This window comes from Papilio machaon, chromosome 17 (genome assembly GCF_912999745.1).
Source record: "Papilio machaon chromosome 17, ilPapMach1.1, whole genome shotgun sequence".
Taxonomy (NCBI): Eukaryota; Metazoa; Arthropoda; class Insecta; order Lepidoptera; family Papilionidae; genus Papilio; species Papilio machaon.
In genome coordinates, this window is record NC_060002.1 from 4,782,752 (window position 1) to 4,793,325 (window position 10,574).

General features: G+C 34.0%; 2 protein-coding genes across 2 annotated transcripts; one reads left to right on the forward strand and one right to left on the reverse strand.

Annotated features, from left to right (window-relative positions):
- Positions 1-1,767: 1,767 nt before the first annotated feature.
- On the reverse strand, positions 1,768-7,576 carry LOC106721700. Its single transcript, XM_014516733.2, has 4 exons — positions 7,322-7,576; positions 6,278-6,454; positions 3,073-3,200; positions 1,768-2,780 (listed from the first exon to the last, which is right to left on the reverse strand). Exons 1-4 carry the CDS (start codon positions 7,404-7,406, stop codon positions 1,992-1,994), a joined length of 1,179 nt encoding a protein of 392 aa, XP_014372219.2. The 5' UTR covers positions 7,407-7,576; the 3' UTR covers positions 1,768-1,991.
- Positions 4,200-10,324, forward strand: LOC106721701. Its single transcript, XM_045681803.1, has 4 exons — positions 4,200-4,419; positions 9,306-9,440; positions 9,705-9,855; positions 10,105-10,324. Exons 2-4 carry the CDS (start codon positions 9,319-9,321, stop codon positions 10,288-10,290), a joined length of 459 nt encoding a protein of 152 aa, XP_045537759.1. The 5' UTR covers positions 4,200-4,419; positions 9,306-9,318; the 3' UTR covers positions 10,291-10,324.
- Positions 10,325-10,574: the final 250 nt, after the last annotated feature.

Here is a 10,574-nt window from a genome sequence, read left to right on the forward strand (position 1 = left end):
ACGCGCTCTAGATCTGACCCTGCGATGGTAATTCGGGGATCTGAGGGGTTTTTAGCTATAACCAGGAATTTAGTTTTGGACACGTTCATGTTCAAACCCGCTTTCAAGCTGCACTCGTGGACTCTGTCAAGCAATATCTGTAGATCCTGTGCGGAGGAGGCTATCAGTACGGTATCATCGGCGTATCTTAGATTATTCACGACTTTGCCGTTCACTTTGACACCGACTTCCAGTCCCTCTAGCGCTTCCGATATAATGGCTTCGGAGTACAGATTAAAAAGAAGAGGTGACAGGACACATCCTTGTCTGACACCACGTCTTATCTCGAGGAGCTCCGTTTTAGTATCCCCGACTAGGACCGCAGCTGTTTGGTTCCAGTACAAGTTTTTAATAATTCTAATGTCTTTGCCGTCCAACCCAATATCTAACAAAAGTTGTAGCAGAATATCGTGCTTTACGCGGTCAAACGCTTTTTCATAGTCGATAAAACATAGAATAGACTTACTTTTTACTACTACTTATAGCACTGTTCAAATTCGTATACATCCATGCTTTATCAATGTTTATACCTATTGTTTATCAATTCTAAATGTATTCTTACCTCTAGATTTTATTTTAATTAAAACACGATCTTATTCATATTTAAATCACGGACACTTAATTTAAAACGTTCACATTTTCATTGATATTTTTCTGTTTTAATATATTACAGCACAAGAATTGAAATTCAAAACATTACACCACACATGAACCACGAGGCGACGCGACGGCGGCTTGACTGGCTAACTTAAATAGAATTTGACTCTTTGGACCTTTTCAATCTGATGTTCAATTCGGTTTAAGACTGAGACAGAAATACAGTTAGATACCTCTTTAACGTGTACACGACAAGGATGACTAGTAGTTCGTTGATGTGTTTTTAATGGTAACCGCATTTATGATGTCATCCGATCGCTGCCATTTTACAATACAGTTTAAGGTAGACCCAAAACAATTGTTTTTGGACAATATTGTAATTATTATCTTGTAATTAATAAGTTATTTTAGAATAATAGTAAATTAAATTTTATAAAAATGTCATCCACAAATATAATTTTGATTTTAGCACACTAACTTATCGTATTCGAATGTTTGAATTTGATAAAGATGATATCATCATGACAAAATTAATAAATAATGTAGATTAAGGTTTATATAAAATATTTTGCAAAAACAATTAGTATCCGACTGGCTTTTTTTATAAGAATAAGCTTTTTGATAATAATATTTAATAATACGTGATGTTGGATAGTGTTGGTATACAGTTTTTGCAATTATATTAAGAAAACTCAACCTTCAAGTCAAATATTGTTGAAATTAAGTAAGTAGTAGGTATAACTTTCTACGACTTACTTAAAAAAAGTTTTCTTTACCCTTGACACAACTGTAATCTATGGGTTTCACACTCGTTATTGTAAAAAAATCCAATAAAAGACAAACTCCCTTTTAAGTGCTTGATTTTAATATTATATAACACCTATACCTTTATTTAAAATAAAATTTAAAGATTTATATCATTTTATTTAAGGAAATTCGTACAAAATTAGCATTTAGTTGGACCCAATTTGGGTTTATAATAAACTTAAATATAAAATAAGCTAGCATTCATACATACATTTTAAATAAATACAATAATAAAATTAATACTGACCTATTTTTTTTTGCTTTAATTTTGATAATGCCATTAATCTAATTAATGTAAATTACTGTGATTTATAAATACACAAGTATTATCAAATATTAGTAGTTATGTATGTCGTTACATAGACAGTTCTATAAATAATCAATAACTGGTTACATAATAAGCAACATAAAATTGTACCTTAACCTAAATCACAACAATTAATATTAATACAAACAATATTATTTCGGAACATTTTGGAAAATATCAGTGCAACATCGATTTCAAACTTCACAAAGCCAGTCTTCTTCTCAACAGTTCCCTGAAGTGATCAACAGAAGACGTACGGCCTCACACAAATGGGGCATCTGTCGGATGTAGCGAGGCATCTGCGTAGGCAATCGGCGTGGAAGTAGTGCGCGCACGGCGTCACCCGGGCCGACTTCATGCTGCCCAAACAAACGGCGCACACGTCCTCCAGAGTCGACAGTTCCTCAAGAGTCGCCCGTCTGAACTTTGCCAACGAATCACAGGCCTCATTCATTTTGACCAAAGCCTCTCCTAATCTATGTCGTCCATGCATAAACACACACACGTAGAGAACCAAAATGGACAATCGCCATCGCTCGCACCACGCCAATGCCGGCACCAAGGGTAAAGCCAGAGCTGTGGTTACGCCTCTCGCCCAAACTCCACAATATAGTGCCTCCATACCCTCCAACCTCTCCAGCTTCATGGCTGATAAAGCGATAGGCCATAGTTCCAGGAAAGTTCTCTCAGTCAACAAATAATAAGTGCCAGTTATGGCCGTGTACAGAGCTGTGGGTCGGAAGTGTTCCAATCCTTGTTCCAGACCCAAAGTAAGGAGGATAAACGTAATTGTGACTATGAATGTTACAGCTTTGGTCCACTCAAGGACGATCTTTGTTGCGGACATGGCGAGGTGCTTGACGCGGGAGTGGCGTGTAACATTGACATACGGCGACCAGTCCTCCTTGGTGCAGATCTCGCGCACGTAGCTGACGGAATAGGTGATGACGTTGTAGAACATGAGAGAATAGAGGCAGGTCAGCCGGCCTTGGGACACGAACAACTTGTCGCATGCGGTGAAAACCAATAACTGAGAAAAAAAAAACATATTTAATGTAATCTCTAGAAATAACAATGATCTTAAAGGTAAACCTGTTACTAAATCTCTTATTAATTCTTTCTACGTGAATTAAGGGTAGGCACCACATCTGTATTTCATTTTGTATACACATGCCTATAGTTAGCGGTCTAAGTGAGAGAAGAAGCGCTTCACTTCACTTTCGGTTATAAATTATAATACTAATAATAATAAATATGTTCTATAAATGAATATGAAATAGTAATATTTAATATTATATTATAAATGGCAGTATTATGTGTACCTGGCATATAATAGTGGACAGGTTGTTCATCTGCAAGAACAGACGCTCAGCACGCTCTAGCGGCGCGTACGCAGCCCTTAGCATGCCTAGCAGACACGCGCCGGGCGCACGCAGTCTGCGGGCCACTTCTGAAACCAACATGTTGTATGAGTCACACCTTCATTTTTTTCTTTCTTGTGTCTGAATCGAGAAACAGCTTAGTGGTACTCCCAATTCAAGGCTAAAGAAAAAGGTAAGCTTCATTGAAAGTAAGTATACATGGCCGCCTATAAAAAGACAAAATCTATAATGACGAAAGCAATGACACACATTTTTGTTTAGAATAGAATTACAATAACAATAACAACAAGCGGTAAGATGACAATAATGATGACATTATCAACTTCTCAATTAGGTACTTTTTTACTTGTAACTAAAAAAAATGTCCTTTGGCAACAAGTTCAGCGGACATTGTCCGGGGGCGCTGAAGACCTGTCATATCTCATCTATTTATTTTCCAGTTTCATAGAATTTTTTCACTCATTTGCATTAAATATTTTTTCTTACTTTTTGATGGCAAGCATTCAACGACAATGTTCACTGATAATTAATAACATTTAGTTGTAATAAAGTGTCTTAAAGGTTTACTTAATTTTTTTTTTAAAGTTAATAGCCCGTAATATTTTTTCTAGACCTATATCTATGCATAACTAGCTTTTACCCGCGACTCCGTCCGCGCGGAATAAAAAAATGCACACAAAATAAAAAAGTTCCTATGTCCGTTTCCTAGTTCTAAGCTACCTCCCCATCAATTTTCAGCTAAATCAGTTCGACCGATCTTGAGTTATAAATAGTGTAACTAACACGACTTTCTTTTATATATATAGATAGATATAGATTTACTATAGAGCAAGATTTTAGAAATGTTTGGTTTAAAAACATAAGAAAATTGCAAAGCCGGGTTTTACCATTGCCGAAACACTCGTATGAAACAATCACTTATTATTGTGTTTTAAGTCAAATGACGGGCATTAAGGCAGTGTAAGCTCACTTTTTAGCTTAACCTAAAGACACGGTGCCCGGTGCATGATGACTGGCACAGTGTTTCTATATCGTGCTTATAGAAATTTAAGATTTTTTGGTTTATTTATTTTATTTAGACAAACGTTGAATATTTTTATTTAAAATTAAATCAAAGGGTTGTAAATGATCTATATTGCATAAAGCTTTCCTCCGTTCAACCACTGTTGTTCAATGGAGGATTTTCTTAGGAGGATCTTTTGTATAAAAGGACCACCCTTGTCTTTAAGAAATCAGTTCAGTCCATCCTTCCATATCAAGCAACAAGCAATTCCTCCAATTTGTCTGGTAAGTACAATAAAAGTTTTAGAGGTACTTATATGATTTCCATATATTTGTTATTGCAACTTTCTCTGCTTTCATGACTCTTAAGGCTTCTTAGGAGATAATCAAAATCAGATTCCTGTGCAACTTGTGAGAACCTCATTAAAATTAGACTCGAGTGTACTCTGTTTCACTCACTCTGCCTTCCAAATTCCTTTTAAAACATTATGAGCTGCTTTAGACAGGAAGTAATTTGATACTTCAATAAAACCGCAAATAAGGATCGATTTAAAACGGTTAAAATTGGAACTAGGTACTTTTCTCGGGATTATCCCGTCAGAAACCTGAGAGTTCAGTACATCATGAACTTTATACAACAAAAGAAATCGCCAAATAATATGTACGACCACATGTTTTTGTTTAGACATAAAATGTATGTATGTATGTTCAATGACGCACAGCGGCTGGCAGGTAGCCAGCTTCCGTCGCCTCATTCAGCTCCGTACCGACAATGACCTGAAAAATTGCGGGAACGGGTATAAACAAATCGGACGATCTAGATGCAAACATCGATCGCCTTTTTAACAACATTTCATTGCTTGTTTATCTTTCCCGTACTGACGCAAACTTCATTTTATTAACTATTCCACACTCCCGATCCAGTCTTGGTTGGCTTGACTTGGGTAGAGAGAGAAAATATTAAAAAAGTATAGATGAAAATTATTATAACAGTTTATCATTTCAGTTTCTTAGTTTATACACTACCAGCTGAATAAAAAATATATTAAGTAACCTATGTGCTCTTCCAGACTATGTTTCATATTTTTGCCAAATTTAATCGAGATCCGTTGAGCCCTTCTTCCATCTATTAATCAAACAAATATCCACCCATCGACCCAGCCATCTAAACATACACATTTAAAATATTTGTAAGAACTTTATTAAAACAAAAATGTATCCAACCAGAACAGTGCCATTTAATTTCATTTAATTTATTTGTTACTTACTTTCGTTTCGTGTTAAGTGGATTATAGAAATAAAAGGAAGCTTTAGTTATAGATTATGATTCAAATAAACGTATATAATATGAAGCTATTTAAACGAAGTGAAAGTTTGGCTCTAGCATCATAACAAACTACGTCTCATAATTATTTGTTGTTTATAAAAATGTGATGCAATGTGGTGTATTAGCGTAGTGCTTCATTTCTTGTTTATTTACGTTTAGAAATCCTTCTACGCGTTCTATTTGCTATAAATTTTTGGCTAGAGATTGAAAAAACGTCAATAATAATTGAAAAATTGCTTATTTAGCTGTTTCTGTTGAAGTATATTAATAAGTTGCATGCTCCTTTTAATTTGTTAATAATAAATCATATGATCAGTTATCACTTCAATTTAAAGGAATCGGTTTGGTGTTTGAGAAGCTTTATAGCTTCGTCTGACAATGAGGCGGCCTCTACCTCTAAAAATTTAAGCTAAAATCTCAGCACAAGCTGCAGCACAAGCTCAATTAATTTGTTTTAAATCGTCTTTAAAACGCACATGTGCGGTATTTTACTACCAGTTAATTTACTCCATGTTGAAAGACCATTTCTTTAATTGGCGGCGACAAAGATATTTCCAAACACCTTAATTCGTTGCTTTACGTTGAGAGATTAATCTCTGATTCACGCGGACAGAGGTGCATTACGTACTTCAGTTTTATTTACCGTAAGAGTTTGGGAAGTATCGGGTAGGTGTTTTAATGATGCAACTGTCAGAATTACAAAAATACGTTTAGTATCAGAGGTAGCTTAGGTAACAAAGATATTTTACACCAATTCTACGCAAGTAAATAATAATAATAATAATAACTATATATATATTATATTACTATAGTTACCTTGTGCTAATTTCGCCACAGCGGGGTACCATCTCGCAGGGTATCGGTAGTTTGCGGATATAAGAACAGGTACTACAAGACATGTGTATGCGGCCATTAGCCACGCGCCGCCTAACGCCACGAAAAGACCTCGCGGCGCCCAATAAGGCAGCAATAGGACAACTGACAGCAGCCACACTATAAAAAAAAGTTTTACATTTGATGGTAATTCAACATTAGGGCCATTGTTACGCCTTTCATATTGACTTAAATTAGAATCGTTATTCACTGATTCGATACTTTATATCAATGTAATGGCACCTAGCATGGCTAAGCACGTGCTAGATCACATTTTTCTTAAAAGAAAATTAACCGCTCTTGATCCACATATTATGAATTAATGTTAGGGTTCCACCGGGTACCGTTTGCAGGACCAGGGACGCACACGATACCAGGATGGTCGATTGTTAGGGCTCGCTAATTTACATTTTTTTAATAAAATTGAACCGGAAATAGGTTTCCAAACCGATGACAAATGGTAATTCGAATAATTTGTATTGAGAGCACTTTGAGTTGTCGAAGGAGGTCGGTTGAACATTCGATGATCGAGCTGTTTAACGAGAAGGTAGTTTTAAAAAAACGAATAAAGCAGTGATCTTCACTTTACCTATGTATCCTGAAAGTCTTAAAACTACTTAGTATTAGTGTATTATAGTAATTAAGTACAAACTCTTCATTACAATCAAATAATAATATATATTTAAAGAAGTCACTGTCTGAACTGCTACGCTATCACTATATCGCTCGGTGCATTAACGTTATTAATAGATTGAATTTGTATTCAAAGTCTATAAACATAATATAAGCCTGTCTCAACATAAACACAAATCAACCTTGAAATAGTCACAAAGTCAAATCATTTCTTTATTTCTAATAACAACTACAAAGAGCCGATGAAAAGAAACTACAATACATAATTACATTTTGTAATAAGAGTTAACTATGACCACTAAAATTATGTAAATTTACTAAAATTAGAAATTATCGTATGTTATAAATACATACCAATATTAGCGATTTTATCTTCCGATTTCATCATCGAGAAAGAATCACTCCTTATGCGGCCTCGAACGCGCGAAATCATACCCATGATTTGAAATTTAAACTTACAATATTTAATTATTTTCACTTCACACAATTAATACAATTAGAAAGTTTATAACAAAAATAAATTAAAACTCTTCTTTTACAACAATTTTAATCAAACAAAGATACTGTATTGTACGAAGTCTGAAAAACGAATGCGTACGCGATTTGTTTGGGCGGGCGGCGGCGCATGCGCAGACGAGCGCATTTTATGTTTTCTTTGTACGTGCCAATTGAAGTAAATTATTTTTAAATCCGACAACCGACATCAACCACGTATGAATATCATATTTGATACAAAAAAAAACGTAATTCCAGTTAAAGACCATATGGAACGTTAAACATTTTATTGATACGACGTCATATTATTTCATGTCAATGACTCGAAGTACAGTAGCATTTTGAATTTTTTTATTCGCCATATAGTAAAGTACTTCCTCATACATACATATTTACGAATTATTAAGAATGTATTTGAAGTACAAAAGTTTTAATGTTTTGCTAATGCAGCTGAGCAATTGTGCACAATTGTTTTGACGTTTTCAACAGATGCCTTGGTCTAATGAAATTAAAATTTCCATTGATGTTGCATTTTGAATAAATTTATTTTGAACAAGACGTTTGTATTTCATGTTTTTTTTTTTTCCTAAATTGAAAATTATTTTTAGTAACCATTCTTATTAGTGACATCCGTTATTCATATTATTGTGATTTGTCATCAAATTTACAAATACATTCATCGTTTGCGTGGTGGCAGTCACGTTGGGCGTACACCAATTAAAAGATGTAACTGTGTTTCCATTATCACCCGAACAAAAATATATTATTCTTACACATATTTTGTTCGTGAAAAATAATCTAAAGATAGTAAACAGTCTAAATCCAATGACTGTTTTATAATTTTTATACTTGTTTTTCTTTATTTATACGGTAATGGTTCACCGGATATTCATGTTGATCACATAGTATGACGCAAGAACAGACTTTGTACCTTTTCAAAGATTTTCGTTGGATCTAATTTTAGTACGCTTACTAGTTCATTCATAAACATCTAGGTATTTGATCCAATTACGATGCTATATTTATGACTTAATAATAAAAAGTGATATTATTTGAAATTTTCGAATTCCTTTTGTATAAATAATTTTCCTTATACACTTCTAGGAAAAGAATGAATGAACATTCTTGATGTCATTCCTTATTCATTTTTATATTTTTATCATCTTTATACGTGAGGTTTGTCATATTCTCTCTTCGCCCATCTTGGCAGGCTGGTTGATAATGGCAATAGATTTTCTGTACTTAGATATAATGTTGCTGCCCATTCTCTGGAAGTATAACCTTTAAACATAAATAACATAAGTATATATATTCTATAATTATCTGTTTTAATCTTTTCTATATAGAACAAACTGTCAAAAGAAGGTACTAAAACTACCGTTTTTTATTGTATGAAAACTACTTCAAACAAATCATCTGAGATGGCGCCTAATATTATTCTTTTGATATGTATTTACAATTTGCGTTCACCGCCTCCGTACAAATTTAATTTTAGCGATTGACGGATTTTCAGCCAGATCGATGACCGGAATAAAAATAAATTATTTAGCTACATCATATTACATTTATTTTATTTTCCAATGAAATACCCTTCTTTGGAAGCGATTTACAATGAATATTGGCGACCGACATGGTGTACCATACACAATATGATTCCTTAGAAAAAGTATTTCATATAAAAGAGTAGAATGTCGTGTCCTTAATGTGAACAAAGTTATAAAATGGGTCTAAGTAGGATGCATGTGTTGTTGAAAGTAATTGGAAAATACATATAAGTAAGTTAATAAAAAAATATACCACTGATAAAAAAATTAATTAAGAATGGTTTAATTTCATACTGTAGAACTCCAAGCACCATGCATCTGCTAGCATACATCTTGTTTTTCGCCGCCACGTCCTGTTGCCTGGCTCACTACAGAGGAGGGTATGAAAGCCACAGAATGTTCGAAAGGAATGAACTCCACGAAGACGTAGATGGGTAAGATTACGCTACTTGTAAGTTTCTCATATTGTCAGTTAATTTCTTCATATCAACGTAAAAAATATCATATCATAAATTATTATGTATGATATTATGATATTACCAATGTAATGGTTTGGCCCCTTTTCATATAAAAATAATTATTCCTACCAACCAAAATACGGCAATTACGCACATATAATATTTTGCTATTCAAATATTCAAGGTGTTCCAATTGTGAAACTGATCCAAATCTTAACAAATGTCCATTTCTTGCAATAGAGTCCTAGTTGAGTGCCCTGTTTGCGAGAGTAACGGCGTACTGCCAACACATGAACATTGCAACATCATCAGAGGAAACAAGAAATACAAGAAATGCGAATTTGGCACGTATAAAAACGAAGTCTGCGGCAACCGACGTGATTGCTACAGGGTATGAATGAATCAATTTTACTATCCTCAAATTGTATCAGTCATAAAATAATCTTATTTTGTCAAAATATAAACACAGTCATAAATATAATAATCTAACCGAGAATATCACTGCCGTGACACTTGTATTATTATAAATACATAAATATTGTGGTTTCTGTTTTGTAATGAAATTAATGTACATTAATAAAAATGTCACGGCAACATTGGAATTCAGCGGTTAGTACATGATATGTATTGTTTATTCCAGGGACCTGCAGAACAGTGTACAGAAAAAATGGAAATTGATGTCTATGGTCAGAAATGCGCTTACGGCTACTACTGCGATAACCTTTACAATGTTTGCGTGGGGTTGGACTACAGCGTCGAAAGGCCTTTTGGAATTTATAACCATCTTTATCAATATCCGCTTCGTGACGATAAACTGATTGTGTAAGAAGCTAATAAGCAAAAGCTGTAAAATTAAACCACCGAACATATTAATCATACTAATTTACTTTGTAACTCGAATAAGTTGGTTAACGTATGCGTATTAACAAAATAAATCTTTAACACTGTTTATACTAACTTTTATTGCTATTTAGAAAATCTGTACTAACCCTTTTTAAAGCTTTTTATATAGTGACCAGAAATATAGCATACCTGTGCATATCTGTCATTATGTCACTACAATCTGCTCCGCTTTGGTATTGCAACACTTTACACATCTATTTCAATCTA